Source organism: Hordeum vulgare, chromosome 7H (assembly GCF_904849725.1).
Source record: "Hordeum vulgare subsp. vulgare chromosome 7H, MorexV3_pseudomolecules_assembly, whole genome shotgun sequence".
NCBI classification, from domain to species: Eukaryota; Viridiplantae; Streptophyta; class Magnoliopsida; order Poales; family Poaceae; genus Hordeum; species Hordeum vulgare.
This window is the reverse complement of record NC_058524.1, coordinates 599,984,045-599,995,742: the sequence shown is the minus strand read 5'-3', so window position 1 is coordinate 599,995,742 and position 11,698 is coordinate 599,984,045. Positions and strand designations below refer to the sequence as shown.

Here is an 11,698-nt window from a genome sequence, read left to right as displayed (position 1 = left end):
AGATCATCAGCGGGCTCATCTGGTTCCCGTTCTTCATCCTGATCTTCTTCTTCATTGTCTTCCATTGCGGTATCAGCATACTCAGGGAACATAGATCGGTAGTTGTCATCATCATTCTCTTCTTCTTCATCGTCGCCTTCCATCATAACCCCTCTTTCTCTGTGCTTGGTCCAAACATTATAGCCCGACATAAAGCCGGACCGAAGCAGGTGGCTCTGAATGACTCTTGAGGAAGTGTAATCCTTCTCATTTCGACATTCAACACATGGACAAAACATATAGCCACCACCATGCTTGTTCGCATCGGCTGCATCTCGAAAAGAATGCACGCCTTCTCTGTAAGCGGTTGTGCGTCGATCACCGTACATCCATGGATGGCTCATCTCTGCGTTATACGACAGTATATCAAATACAATCACGATCCTAAAAATTAGTACCGCACGGTCTAAACGAGGAAATACAGTTGCTAACCTTTTAGAATAAGTAGAAATAAAGAGGAAGAGGTTTAAGCGTGGCTCGGGCATCTCATATCGTAGTTGTGTTCGGTGAACTGAAGCGGCATCGCTCTAACACACATTTCAACAAACACCTATAGTGCATCAAAAAAAGTGGAGAGCAAGCACCCACCCACGATCCTCCATCCAAGAAAAATGCAACGAAGAGGGGAGAGGGGGGCTGTGCTATATATAGGCAGAGGACTTTAGTCCCGGTTTGAGACACAAACCGGGACTAAAGGTGGCGCACATGCGGGCTGCCCACCGCGTAGCCCTTTACTCCCGGCTTGGGACACGAACCGGGACTAAAGGCTCCTTACGGGCCGGGACTAAAGCCTCGAGGTAGGATATGAGAATTGGGGCGACGTGGCCGGGCCTTTAGTCCCGGCCCAGAGGCAGGCCGGGACTAAAGGGTCCAGGCCAAAGGCCCGTTTTCTACTAGTGTATGTGTCCAGCCCTGCCAACGAGCCAGTATAATACACCAGAGTACGAAAGATATAATATACACATGAAATCAAAACCATACAGCTCTTATATGTGTCTCCCGTGACCGTGATGATCAGGGTATGCCAGCCCCTAGAGCTTCCATGCCAGATATATTCCTTTGTCCGATGCTATGCTCCAGATTATTATGGCCACACTTGTAAACCAATCAAATATTTATATGCACGCAGCAGACAACATGCATATAGGAGTATCTTCTTGGAAACTAAAGGAAACTCTCATGGCACAGCTCCCAGGATTTTGTTCATTAGTGAAGAGCAGATTAAGCTCCAATGATGAATGTCACACACGTAACATGCCAGTACAATAATGGTTGCACATGAGTTTGGGAAACTACCACGGCAAGAATGAAACTAATTACCTCGATTGATAATGACATGAACGAGGCACTTGCACACCACACCCGGTCTATAAGTACCACCCCCAAACAACCCAAGAAAACCATCCCAAGCTACCATAGCCTACAAGCTTAATTAGCCACATACCAGCACGATCCATCAGTAGCAATGGCGCCTTCCAAGCTCGCCTTCTTCCTCGCTCTGAATCTGGTCCTCCTTGCCGCCGTGCAGGGCTGCGATCCCTACTGCCCACCGGTCGTCCCCACCCCGCCGATCGGCGGGGGCAGCTGCTCGATCAACACGCTGAAGCTGGGCGTCTGCGCCAACGTGCTGAACCTGCTGAAGCTTAAGATTGGCGTGCCGGCGAACGAGCAGTGCTGCCCACTCCTGGGCGGGCTCGCCGACCTCGACGCCGCCGTGTGCCTCTGCACCGCCATCAGGGCCAACATCCTCGGCATCAAGCTCAATGTCCCCATCGACCTCACCCTCCTACTCAACCAGTGCGGCAAGAAGTGCCCCGCCAACTTCACCTGCCCCATGTGATCCATCTATCCATCGATTTACTCGTAGCTATTGCATGTCATACGCGCGCACTGTTACAGTTCATATGTCAGGCGTTTGCATGGGCTCCCTCGCTCATGCATGCATGCTTTATAAGCTTGTGATTGATCAATGTCATTGTATCACGTTATGGTATCTAAATGCATGATTTGCATATTGTAAAAGGATATACATACTTGTACACGTACCTGGAATAGAAAGGTTGTTCAAGTTGGGTTAAGTCGACTCGTGATATGCCAGCTCTTGAGTTGTATATTCATATGTACATGCATGATTGCATCAATCATGATCAGATCCACATCTTTCCCCATGCATTAGATGATCCTTGATAAAACTAAAAATCTTGCTGAAGATTTTCTTCTTCTTCAATGTCACCTTTTACATCTTGACGTTCTAGCTGATCCATAAAAAATTAAAGGATGCATGCATCGTACTACTGATTATCCCGCAAGACGTACACTCGTAGATGTCATAAGTGCATGCACGCATAGTTTTTTTTATATATACAATGGCAGATGCGCTCACGTACATGTACATGTACTCACCTATATGAACATACACACGCATCCTATATCTACTAGGGCCTCCGAGATATTGAGTTAGCACAACATTTGAGATTGATGAAGTCATCAGAAACGTTTAATGATAGATGGAAACATCTTCTTTAACTGAACGAACATCGCCATGTGACATTTGTGGTAAGCAGTTCAAACTTATTAAGGAGAGAGTTGAATAAATATAGAAAATTTTGAGCATTGGTGCCAAGTCTAACTGGTGGTCTGATTCCACCACAAGTAAGCTAACTATTTTACCTATGCTCAATTCGCTACTTAAGTTAGCATAATGTATTCTATAGTGAATATGTACAAATCATACATTGTTGTATCTTGTTGTGGCATCTAACTGACTCACATGTTCATAGAAGGACACACATAATAATAAAAAGAGTGAATTCCGGTTTTTACCTTCTATTAATATTTTTGACACTAGTTACCCGATTTAACGCGATTTCATCTGTTTTAATCCATTTAGCAAAAATGTTGCCATAATTTACCTTGCTTAAAATTTTGTGAGCGTTTTGACCGATGGGTCTCAATTGTAAAGTCCAACTGGCATGTCACATCAGTGGGGCTTTTCTCATGGTTTTTCTGCACGTCGAACCACATCGCCTGCCTTCTCCTGACCGGTCAGGGCCTCATTTGTTAGGAGGGGAAGGACGAGGTAGGGGACGAGCGGCAGGCAAAACTTCAAGGCATGGCTACTGGCAAAATCGGAGCTAATACGACAATCTTCTCCCCTCCCATGCATGGCTCCATCCTCTCCTGCTCAACCCAGTTGGTTATGTTTTTATGGCTGGATTTTCTCTCAGTCCGAGATGCATATTTGATAGGTTTAGGCTCCTTGTTTCCGGTTCAAAGAAGTATGGTGATGAAATGACCTTACTTCATAAGGATGGCATGATCCCATTGAACAAATTGTAGGAGAAATTGTTACTGATGTAATCATGTATGTTTTTCTACAACATTGTCATGTATGACCCTAAGTATGCATGATTATGTGGATCAGATTAAAACTGGTGTGTAAATATACTACTTCACTTACTTTGATGTACGTATATATCTAAATACCTAGTCAAGTAGCGAATATGTTGACCTCGTAGTGAGTTGGTATATATTGTTGGAAATATACCCTGGAGACAATAATAAATTAGTTTATTATATTTCCTTGTTCATAATAATCGTTTATTATCCATGCTAGAATTGTATTGATTGGAAACTCAAATACATGTGAGGATACATAGACAACACACTGTTCCTAGTGAGCCTCTAGTTGACTAGTTCGTTGATCAAAGATGGTCAAGGTTTCCTGACCATAGGCAAGTGTTGTCACTCGATAACGGGATCACATCATTAGGAGAATCATGTGATGGACAAGACCCAAATTATATACGTAGCATATTGATCGTGTCATTTTATTGCTATTGTTTTCTGCGTGTCAAGTACTTGTTTCTATGACCATGAGATCATATAACTCACTAGCACCGAAGGAATACCTTGTGCGCATCAAACGTCACAACGTAACTGGGTGACTATAAAGGTGTTCTACACGTATCTCCGAAGGTGTCCGTTGAGTTAGTATGGATCAAGACTGGGATTTTTCACTCCTTGTGACGGAGAGGTATCTCGAGGCCCACTTGGTAATACAACATCACACACAAGCCTTGCAAGTAATGTGACTAAGTGTAAGTCACGGGATCTTGTATTACGGAACGAGTAAAGAGACTTGCCGGTAACGAGATTGAAATAGGTATGCGGCTACCGACGATCGAATCTCGGGCAAGTAACATACCGAAGGACAAAGGGAATGACATACGGGATTATATGAATCCTTGACACTGAGGTTCAACCGATAAGATCTTCGGAGAATATGTAGGATCCAATATGGGCATCCAGGTACCGCTATTGGATATTGACCGAGGAGTACCTCGGGACATGTCTACATAGTTCTTTAATCGGACTATTGACTTTAGGTTTATGGAACGAAATATCAAGGGGTTTCTAGAAAACATAGAAGATTTTCTGGACTCACTTAAAACAGGACAGTAGGTCGTTTAACCGAAAGGTTAGGAAGTTTTTAGTAAAATACAAAATATTTTTAAGATTCACTTAAAATCAGGACCGTGAAAGAAACAATTGGGTTTATTTGTTTCCAAAAGGTACGACGGACGGGTAGAGACATTTATCCTTTTATTAATAGGTATAGACATAGACTAGTGATCTAGAATAAATGTATTATACTCCCTCCATTTCTAAATATAAGTGTTTCTAGATATTTTACTACGAACTATATACGGATGTATATAGACATAATTTGAATTGTAGATTCATTTATTTTTATTGATATGTAGTTCATAGTAGAATATTTGAAAAAAAACTTATATTCAGGAACCGAGGAAGTACTAATTTACAAGTAGTATCTTTATGTGATTAGTGAAACACCAACAATATGTGAAATTCAGACAGCTTGAGATAGCAAGTTCTGGATGAATCCACATTAGTATATCCTAGTACATCCATCACACGTACAGCTAGCTAGGCAACCCTGCCGTAATGACGTGCATATATAGATATGCCTTTTTCTAACACGCAACCCTGCCAACATGGAAAATTAAATATACATGTGAACACTTGACTGGTCATACTACACTACAAGAAAATAGAATAACCAGACCCGCAATGTATATCAGAATACTAGCACCGCGTAGACTTCATAGACTAATTGCATGACAGGACGATCAACTTGCATGTCCCATGGAAATGACTAGCCTACGATCATAGCAGTGGGGTGTCAGTTAATATAATTTAACTTAAATATCATCTTAGTTTTAACAAATAGTCCAAAAATGGCACAAAGTTGTTAGAGAATTGTAAATTTGTAACCAATATAGTATAACTAGTTTGCATGTCCCATGGAAATGACTAGCCTACGATCATAGTAGTGGGGTGTCAGTTAATATAATTTAACTTAAATATCATCTTAGTTTTAACAAATAGTCCAAAAATGGCACAAAGTTGTTAGAGAATTGTAAATTTGTAACCAATATAGTGGACCTATGGCGGGGCTCCACCCTGTTCAAGGGTTGTATGTTCAATCGGAAATTGTTGTTATGAGAGTCTCACTGCTGCATCTTTCAAATGTCTAGATAAATGGTTTTCCTTCATGCCCGGCGCAAAAAAATGATGCGCCTAAACTTTTAGCAAAAAACTAAAAGCTACGCAATTATGATTTTGATACTCCCTTCAGATAGTATGAGGAAATGGCATGTGCATGAACTAGAGGTCGTCTCTCATCAGGTTGCTATTAAACTTTCCCTAAAAATCTGGGACAAGAGATTGGAGAGATGCATAGACATCCACGCTCTGAAAATCAAGGGAGATGGATTAATGAGATTAGATATTCAGCCTCACAACTAAAATTAGGGGGATTAGGATTGCGCTTGCAAGCCTATCACGTGTTGCGACGCGCGCACACGTAAATGTCTTCTCATGTAATCCATAAAGCTAATTGATAGGAACGATAGACATGCTGGCAGCTACATCGGATTTGAATGGTTTGGGCAAGGAAAATGATTAGAAGGTCGCATCTCCTTGGCGGCTGCCCTAGCATGACACGTGCACTCCATGGCACCGGAAATCGGCCTGGGGTGAGCAACCTCGATGATGAAGGTGTATCCCTCCTCGCAGTGCCACATGAGGTTGTGCAACTCACATACGAATGGGTCAGCTACATGGCTAGCACTAACAGACGGTTGCGATCCCTTTTGCACCTCCAGGGAGGACCCAACTATCCACGATGCTAGACCGGTGGGCTAGCTCAGCGTCCAGGCGGTGGAGCCATGTATGAGAGGGCAGATGATGGGGAGAGGAGTGGGCGGGCTTCGCCATGGCATGGAGGGGAGGTGTCTGGGGGAGATGGTGGTGGATACTCTCTGGCGGGGAGATGAGATGCGGTGACAATTGGTGTCTGGTTGGTTGTGCGGGAAGAGTAGAAGGCAGCTGTGCGGTGCGTGAGTGAGAGGAGTGGCTGCTTTGTTTCCTGTCAGAAAAAAGTAAAAAGGAGGAGCTTCTATACGTTGACATCAATGTCACATAGCATAACAAGTCATTTCTAGAAATATATATATACACAATTTAAAACTCATCAAAATAAGGATGCGGCTCACATTGTGCCATGCAATGAAGTTGAAGACAACATTCCTCACATTGTACAAAACTATGTTAAACACATCAAGTAGATCTTTATTTGTAAAAGATAATTAATTGGATTACTGAAGTGGATTTTAATTACTTCTCATCGTTACATGCTATAATTTCTATGCATGTAAATTTTTACATGTATTGTGACTATGTTTGCAATTGATAAAAATATATTCATAGCCCGTGGCAATGCATGGATATTATACTAGTAATGCTTGTATGGCGCACCTTATAATTGTTGCTGCCAAAATTATGAATGCTTCTTGATGTCTAAAAAAATTTAACCACCAATAATTTATAGGGAACTGCTTCTCTGAAACATCTACTATAACAGCATAGATTGTAGAAGCTAACCTTGATGTATAAAATTTGCGTTGGAGCGTTGGTGCCATCAAATTACCACGAAAATATATTGTGGAGCTTAGGCTTCTAGGCATCCCCCTATCTAGCCATCCAATTCCACATCGCGATTCGTGCAAGTACTTTTTTTTTGTTTTTCCCATATAGCACAACAAATGAACTTCGAACTTTGCAGCACAACACATTCTAACTGGAATGTGGAAAAAAACATTCAGATGTTTTGATGAATCGAAAATACTAAAAAAAAATCAAACAAATCTCATATTGTATATTTATGTCAGACACAAATCTAATTGTTTTTCCCATATTGTAGTAAGAATGTTTTGTTTTCCTGCAAAGTTTGAAGTTCATATATTGTCTTGTTTTGAAGAAAACAAAAGAGAAAAAATTCATGTGGTAAGTTAATTGTATAGTACGGATCTCAAAGCAACATTGAACTGTAAGGACAAGAGGTGTCTGGAAGCCCGAGCTCAAAAAATCCACGTCCAAATATTCGTTGAAGCGTTGCAGCCATTTGTTTCAAATTTCGACACCAAAAACTACTTTTGTCCAGCGTGTGGATTCTACCATGTTGAAGCCATGGAGGGCCATGTCTTTGGATCTCCTCGCGCAAGTAGTACTCGATCGTATGCTCATGTAGGGATCAGCAACACAGTGTCTTTGGATCTCCAGGCCCTAGTAGTACTCGACAGTGTGCTCATGCAGGGATCGGCAGTATGTAGGCTCATGGAGGGAGGAAACGACGACCATTGGTTGCAGCACCAGCAGGCGAGATGGAGGCGCTCGCTGGAAGAGGAGTGCTGGAAGCGTCGGGTCCTATGGCTACCTAGATAGGCTCTAGATGAAGCATCAGCATGCGATTGTACATGCAAGGACATCCGGATAAAAGCCATGAACCGCGAGGGTGGCGGACGTCAAGAACAATGAGGGTGTGCAGATGTGATGTTGCCTCGAAGCCAGCGGCGAGGCAACATTCAATCAAGTCGACAAAGATCTTAGAAGCCATGCCTTTCTTAGAATGAGCTAATGGAGGCCTCATGCACATGATACGGCAACGAGAAGCCCTAAATTCCGAAACCAGGGTAATCTCGAGAGAGGTGATAGATGGTCCGATGTAAAAAGTGGCGCTATATGGTTAGTCTAACTTTTCAGTTAATGAAGATTAGTTTGTTCTCCAGAAAACTCGGTCAGTAATAAATATAATATCTTCCTTTCTTTTCGAATAAATCTCGGATGGATTAATTTTTCGTCTTTCAGTCGTTTCGGGCTGGAACCAAGCCTAGTGTCCTCTGGTTCGAATACATCTTGAGAGACAAGGCCCAATTATGTTTACTTACTCATTTAAAATCGTTGAAATATCATACAACATGTATGTAATTATAATAGTTAGTTGTCTCGGTTGATCATTGCGTCGAATCAATTGCAAAGTAGGACATTTTGGATTGGAAGTCCTCTATTATCACCGTTCTTTATTTAGACCCAGGTGGGCCGTATAAATTAGGCTAAGGCCCAGCCAGTTGTGAGACGCACCGGGAGCAGGCCTAGGTGGGCACTGCGTAAATGACCCAAATGGCCCAAGTGGGACCCTGGAAGACATTTTATTTGGTCGAACATTTTTCGGATAGTTTTTGGGACGGACCAAAAAATAGTACAACATCGGATAGGAAAAAATCTGAAAATATAATATGGATGAACATATGAAAGAATTAAAGAAACACACCTTGCTTTATCACTAGGTATAGATATACTCTTTGGTGAATAGTAACCTAAAATTGAATTACGAGAATTCTGAATTTATTTGTCAGCGTGAAAAATTAAATTAACTGTATCATTTGTCTTTTGACTTGTTTTTTTGCACATGTCAACACGCTTAAGCTTTCCCATTAAAAAAATGCAGGTGGCATTTGGGTGTGACAATAAACACATATATATTTTTAAATTTTATTTGAAGTTGATAAAATACAATTTAACACGCAACAACATATATATACTAGCCGAAAGTAATATCTGTATAATGTGTAACTATTTTGTTTTACTCAATATTTTTTTCAACTAAATCTTCTAGGCTCTATCTTGCACCATGGCGTTCAAGCAGTATTGAAATTAGGACCGCCTATACGTCAGATATATGAAAAAAGAATCAGTGTCAGCCAATTTTCTAAGCCGTTGGATGGCAGGATCGTCCCTTCGTTCGGCCTCGCACAAAACACATTATGACTGACGCAAAAAAAACACGTGTCCATCCGTGCCAATGAGCTAGTATAATAAACCTGTGGCCGACACATGGCATGGTGGTTGGTGATGCAGTGGGCCAGCAGGGTCTGGCAACGGAGATCGTGGCGCGTTTCGGTGGCGACGGGGCCGACTGGTGGTACCGGCGGGTTCCCACAGGCAGGTTGGTGGCGACGCTGCGATGGCTTGGTCATAATCGAGTCTTGCGAGCAGCGAGCGGTCGGTCACTTCTGTGCAGCGTGGCAAGCGGCGGTGCTGGCCTGGGTTGCGTGGAGAGGCGGGTCTGATCGCGGCAAGACCGTCCCTTGGAGTGGGTGACGGCCATTGTGGGCGGTCCTGGACCTGGCTGGAGGTGCTGGTCGGGTGCGGTTCCTTGTGCAGGCTGGGAGTGGATGGTGTGGCTGCGGTTTCCCTGTCTGGTGGTCGGTCCTTGGTCCTTAGCTTTGCAGCTATATCGGCAAGTGTTGCGGTGGCGGCGGTATGAAGTTTCTTGGATAGTGCTACCAAGTCCATGGAGGCGAGGTGGTGGGCTACGCGCGGATGAAAATCTTGCACGGCTTTGGTTGAGCCGGTGTTGGTGACACCCGTGGATGTCATTTCCTTCCTTGGAGGCATCGTCGAGCGTGTTTGCCACCTCCTTCGTCCTCCAGGAGCTGTTAGGAGCATTGTGTTTGAAGACAAGGCTGACTCCTCGTTGCTCTACTTCGGAGTCCGCCGCGGTCCTTGTTTTGATCCTAAGTGGCACTATATATGTCTGTCACCGGTTGTTCAAGACGGTGACTTTTCGGTGTGGATCGAGTCCTGTCATTGATCTGCATCTTTCTCTCACGCGCTAAGGGTGGCTGGTGCGTCGACAAGAGACACTCTGCGGAAGTTATTTGGTTTTCGGTGTTGTTCGGCGTCAGTCAAGACGCGGTGCTTTGTGTCGGTTCAGGATAAGCTCTTTTGCATTGTAGCTCGGTGGACGGTGTGGTTTATCTTTAGGTTTGTCCTTGTGATGTTCGTGCTATGCATCAAGTGATAGTTTTTTTCATTGAAATTATGTCTTTACCAGAGTACAAAAGGTATCATGGACACATGGAATCAAAATCGTACGACTCCTATTTGTGTCTCCGTGAACGTGATGATCAGGGTAAGCCAGCTCCTAGAGCTGCCATGCCAGATATATCTATTCCTTTGTCCGATCCTGTGCTCCAGATTATTATGGCCACACTTGTAAGCCATCAAATATTTATGTACACACAGCAGACAACATGCATATAGGAGTACTCTTCTTGGAAACAAAAGGAAACTCTCATGGCACAGCTCTCAAGTTTTTGTTCATTAGCGAACAGATTAAGCTCCAATGATGGATGTCACACCCGTAACATGCGAGTACAATAATGGTTGCACATGAGTTTTGGAAATTACCACGGCAAGATTGAAACTAATTACCTCGATTGATGATGACATGAAGGCACTTGCACACCACACCCGGTCTATAAGTACCACCCCCAAACAACCCAAGAAAACCATCCCAAGCTAGCATACCCTACAAGCTTAATTAGCCACATACCAGCACAAACGATCAGTAGCAATGGCGCCCTCCAAGCTCGCCCTCTTCCTCGCCCTGAACCTTGTCCTCCTTGCCGCCGTGCAGGGCTGCGGTCCCTACTGCCCACCGGTCGTCCCCACCCCGCCGATCCTTCCACCGTCCGTGCCGTCGACCGGCGGGGGCAGCTGCTCGATCAACACGTTGAAGCTGGGCGTGTGCGCCAACGTGCTGAACCTGCTGAAGCTCAAGATCGGCGTGCCGGCGAACGAGCAGTGCTGCCCACTCCTGGGCGGGCTCGCCGACCTCGACGCCGCCGTGTGCCTCTGCACCGCCATCAGGGCCAACATCCTCGGCATTAAGCTCAACGTCCCCATCGACCTGACCCTCCTCCTCAACCAGTGCGGCAAGAAGTGCCCAACCAACTTCACCTGCCCCATCTGATGCATCCATCCATTGCATGGGCTCCCTCGCTCGTGCATGCATGCTTGATAAGCTCGTGATTGATCATCAGGGTCATTGTATCCCGTTATGGTATCTAAATGCACGATTTGCATATTTGTAAAAGGATATACATACTTGTACACGCACCTTGGAATATAAAATTTGTTCAAGTTGGGGTTTTCTCTCTTCCCTCTCGGCTGGAACCCTAGCCCTCCTCGTCAAGAGAAAAGATCATCCTAGTGTATGTAGCTTAGTAAATATACCCTAGCCCTCCTCGGCACAAAAAATCTTATGTAACTTAGGAACAAGGCAGGATCTAAGAATCATTTTTGTTTATTTAGTTTGATAAGGCAGTGTCAACAACAACAAAATATATGATGGTATTGACATCCTAGTGTAAATCTCTCTATATACAATGGGTGCTCGGAAGCAAAAAGAATTAATTATAACTACCCTGGTTAAAAATGTATACCTGCT

General features: G+C 43.7%; 2 protein-coding genes across 2 annotated transcripts; both read left to right on the top strand.

Moving 5' to 3' along the window:
• The first annotated feature begins 1,427 nt into the window (after window positions 1-1,427).
• Window positions 1,428-2,117, top strand: LOC123413039 (cortical cell-delineating protein-like). Its single transcript, XM_045105984.1, has one exon. It carries the CDS (start codon window positions 1,505-1,507, stop codon window positions 1,877-1,879), a length of 375 nt encoding a protein of 124 aa, XP_044961919.1. The 5' UTR covers window positions 1,428-1,504; the 3' UTR covers window positions 1,880-2,117.
• Window positions 2,118-10,744: 8,627 nt separating this feature from the next.
• LOC123412000 (cortical cell-delineating protein-like) lies at window positions 10,745-11,403 on the top strand. The gene has a single exon (XM_045104958.1). The coding sequence runs from the start codon at window positions 10,823-10,825 to the stop codon at window positions 11,219-11,221; it is 399 nt and encodes a 132-aa protein (XP_044960893.1). The 5' UTR covers window positions 10,745-10,822; the 3' UTR covers window positions 11,222-11,403.
• Window positions 11,404-11,698: the final 295 nt, after the last annotated feature.

Bases quoted from the DNA above. Each gene is read 5' to 3' on its own strand.
- LOC123413039 (XM_045105984.1), top strand. From the start codon at position 1,505: ATGGCGCCTTCCAAGCTCGCCTTCTTCCTCGCTCTGAATCTGGTCCTC.
- LOC123412000 (XM_045104958.1), top strand. From the start codon at position 10,823: ATGGCGCCCTCCAAGCTCGCCCTCTTCCTCGCCCTGAACCTTGTCCTC.